We start from the raw sequence: 3591 nt of genomic DNA, 5'->3' as shown, positions 1-3591 counted from the left end.
GCTACAAGGATGTAACATCAGCTTTTAGATGTTTTTTAATCTAGAGATAAAGAAGAAGTCAAGACGTCAATTAATACTTTATGCGAGAAACATAAAAACGATGTTGATGAAACCAAAAAGTAACTTGCATAATGAAAATACCCATTTTGTAACGTTATGCCAAAATTTGAATAAACATCATACAATTTATGAAAAATTTTATTCTTCCAAGATGTAAAAGCAACTTTTCCCAATATTTTAACTTTACTGCAAATTTATTTGACGATACCAATTTCTAATGCGTCAGGCGAGCGGTCTTTTTCGGCTTTAAAAAGAATAAAAGCATATTTAAGGTCAAATTTGGGTCAAGAAAACCTATACGCATTATCACTATTGTATATAGAGAATGAAGAACTGGAGAAACTGAATTGTGATAATATTATATGGCAGTTTGCGAATGCCAAGTCAAGAAAAAAAGTGATCTAATTTTTGTCTTTATGTATTTTTTAGAATATGTTTTTTTGCTTGTTATGTGTTGTTTCTGTTTTTTATTTATGTTTTTAAATGTATTTTTTGGATTATTTTCTACATTTGCTAATCTTCTTGCTTGTTTAAAAAAATATTTTATGGATGTTACAAGAAACCTTTATAGTTAATGCATGTGTTTTCTTGTTAAAAAACTGACAACGAATAGCAATGAAGGGGGCCCCTAAACCTCCAGCGCCCAGGGACCGAAGTTAGGTTAAACCGGCACTGGACGTACATATCCTGGTTCACGTCCAAGCATCTCTGGATTAGTACGTTGAATGTAAAGAGAGCTTCACGGGTACCTACGCCTCTACGGAATCCAAATTGGGTTTCTTCAATACCCATATCAAGTGTTTGGTAAATGCGTTTATGAATGATCTTTAAAAACATTTTAAGTGTGTGAGACATCAGGCTTATGGTGCGGTGGTCGGTGTGTTAGAAAATCAAATTCGGATTGATTTCGCGCCGCGGATCACCTGTGAAGCATTATGTAAAAAAGAAGAAGACTAATATAACCTAAAAAGCCAATCTCTTTTTTCAAGACAGAAATGTTTGTTGTTCACGTTTTCCAGTTGTTGTATTTTTTGTATAAGTAAAGTAAAGTTCTTAAAATAAAGCTCAGGTGAAGGAAATATCGTATTATTTCTTCCGAACTTCTCCGGCCGGCTAATAACGGGTAGACTTCAGCAACGGTGGAACATTTTTGGCGACCGTGACAGAGGACACGTGAGTTTGTTGGAACTTTTGTTGGTATTTTACGTACATAATTATTGATTTACGAGAAAAAAAACAGTTTAGTGAAGTCGAGAGAAATACAGTCAGCCAAGGGGCAACAAATTAAAGATTTAAAATGGCTGAGATTGAAGCAAAAAAGAAGCATAGAAAAGTGCTGAGAACAAGTTTTACAAAGGCAGGCAATCGTTTGTACTCTTTGTTTAAAAGAAGTGAGCCCGATTTTGATGCAATTGAAACAGATTGGACGTGTTTTGAATTGAAGTATACTGAACTACAGGTAGCAGACAATGAGATTTATAGTGAAATGTTGGTTGAAGCCACTGAAGAGAACCTTCTTGCTGAGATGGAAGACTGCGATGGATACAAAATGAGGTTTACAGAGTTACACATGTTATTTAAAAGGCTGGTAAATGCTCGTAATGAAGTGAAAGTGGTTGATGACTCTGGTAACTCAGTAAGTTCAGAAGAAGAATTAAAAGGTAAGCGTAGATTTAAGTTGCCCTCTATTCAGTTTAAGCGTTATGATGGAAATATAAAGGGATGGCTACCTTTTTGGTCACAGTTCAAAAAGATTCATGATGATTCATTCATAGATAAATGTGATAAAATAGAATATTTGATACAAGCAACTGTTGAAGGCAGTAGGGCTCGACAACTTGTTACAAGTTTTCCTATGGTAGCTGATAATTATCAAAAGATTATAGAGTGCATGCAGGCTAGGTTTGGCAGGGAGGATCTTCAGATAGAAATTTATGTTAGAGAGTTACTTAAGTTAGTTTTAGAAAACTCTATGGCTACTCAAAAGTTAGAATTATCTCTGTTATATGACAGCATTGAAACACAGTTGAGAGCTTTAGATACTTTAGGGATAACCTCGGATAAATATGCCGCAATATTGTATCCATTGATTGAATCCTGTTTGCCACAGGATATTTTGAGAATTTGGCAGAGATCTAGTTTTTGCAATACAGCAAGCTCGGCTGATCGTAATTTAGGATCAAATCTTTCTTTGAATTCTAATATGAATAAAGACACAACTTTGGAATTGAAACTAGTCAACCTTATGAGTTTTTTGAGATCTGAGGTAGAAAATGAACAAAAAATATCTTTAGCTAGCGATGGTTTTGGTTTAGCACAGAATTTTAGTAACTTAAATTTGAAATCTGATAGCGAACATGTTCGTAAACGCAATGTCAAGAGGGAACCTTTATTTTACACTGCTGCTGGTTTGTTAAATAGTACAGATGTTGTCAAATGTTTGTTTTGTGATGGAGCACATGAGAGCACTTCTTGTTTTAAGGCACAGAAAATGAATCTAGAAGAAAAGAAAAATTGTTTGTCTAAACATAAGGCATGTTTCTTTTGTTTGAAGGGGGGTCATCAGGCGAGGAAATGTCGTACACGTTTAAGATGTATTTTATGCAGCAAATCCCATGTTCCACTTATGTGTCCTAACCTTTCTACCAGAAAATTTCCTGATCTGACAGATAAACAAAATGTTGATAATACTCCAAAGGACCAAACTTTAAGTAATTTTACTCATACTCATGTTTTTATGCAAACTGTTCGAGTTAATCTAAAGGGTCCTAATGGTACTTGTGTTGTGAGAGCCTTAATTGACAGTGGTTCACAGAGGTCGTATCTTTTGAAGTCTGTAGCTTCAGCTTTGGGTTTGGAAGCCAAACGAAGGGAAAAAATCGTTCATTGTCTTTTTGGAGGTACTGAATCAAATAGTACACACTTTTGTTATGATGTTTTAGCAAGTCATGGAGACTACACTTATAATATGGAAGTTTTAGATCAGTCGTATATTTGCAACGAAATACCTTCAGCTATTTATGGTCCATGGACTCAGGAATTAAAGTCTTTAAATATTGAATTATCTGATACGGAAGGTAGTGGTCCGATTGAACTTCTATTGGGGTTAAATGTTGCTGACATTTTTTATACAGGGAGGCGTCATATATTACCTAGTGGACTTGTAGCTGTTGAAACATACTTTGGATGGACAATAATGGGGAAATCTGCAAATACAAGCCCAGTGTCACAAGCTAATATGACTTGTTTAAGTTTATTTGTTAATCCATCCATTACTGAACTGTGGGAGTTGGATGTTTTGGGGATTTAGGAGCCTAGTGAGAAGAAGTCCAAGGAGCAATTGGCATTGGCAGCGAAGGAGTTATTTTTACAAACTGTAATCATAAACCAAGAAGGCAGATACGAGGTTGGACTTCCTTGGCTGGAAGGGCATCCGTCATTACCAGCTAATTTTAATGTGGCAAAACGTCGTTTACATTCGGTCGTGTCGAAGCTCAAAAGAGATAATCTCTTTTCTCGTTATAATGAAGT

The 3591-nt window shown here is 35.3% G+C and overlaps 1 protein-coding gene across 1 annotated transcript; it reads left to right on the top strand.

Moving 5' to 3' along the window:
- Positions 1 to 1357: 1357 nt before the first annotated feature.
- On the top strand, positions 1358 to 3370 carry LOC126892746 (uncharacterized). The gene has a single exon (XM_050662405.1). It carries the CDS (start codon positions 1358 to 1360, stop codon positions 3368 to 3370), a length of 2013 nt encoding a protein of 670 aa, XP_050518362.1.
- The last annotated feature ends 221 nt before the right edge of the window (positions 3371 to 3591 follow it).

Source organism: Diabrotica virgifera, chromosome 1 (genome assembly GCF_917563875.1).
Source record: "Diabrotica virgifera virgifera chromosome 1, PGI_DIABVI_V3a".
NCBI classification, from domain to species: Eukaryota; Metazoa; Arthropoda; class Insecta; order Coleoptera; family Chrysomelidae; genus Diabrotica; species Diabrotica virgifera.
Note: the sequence above shows the minus strand (reverse complement) of the source record. Positions and strands in the feature narration are given on the sequence as shown.

Bases quoted from the DNA above. Each gene is read 5' to 3' on its own strand.
- LOC126892746 (XM_050662405.1), top strand. From the start codon at position 1,358: ATGGCTGAGATTGAAGCAAAAAAGAAGCATAGAAAAGTGCTGAGAACA.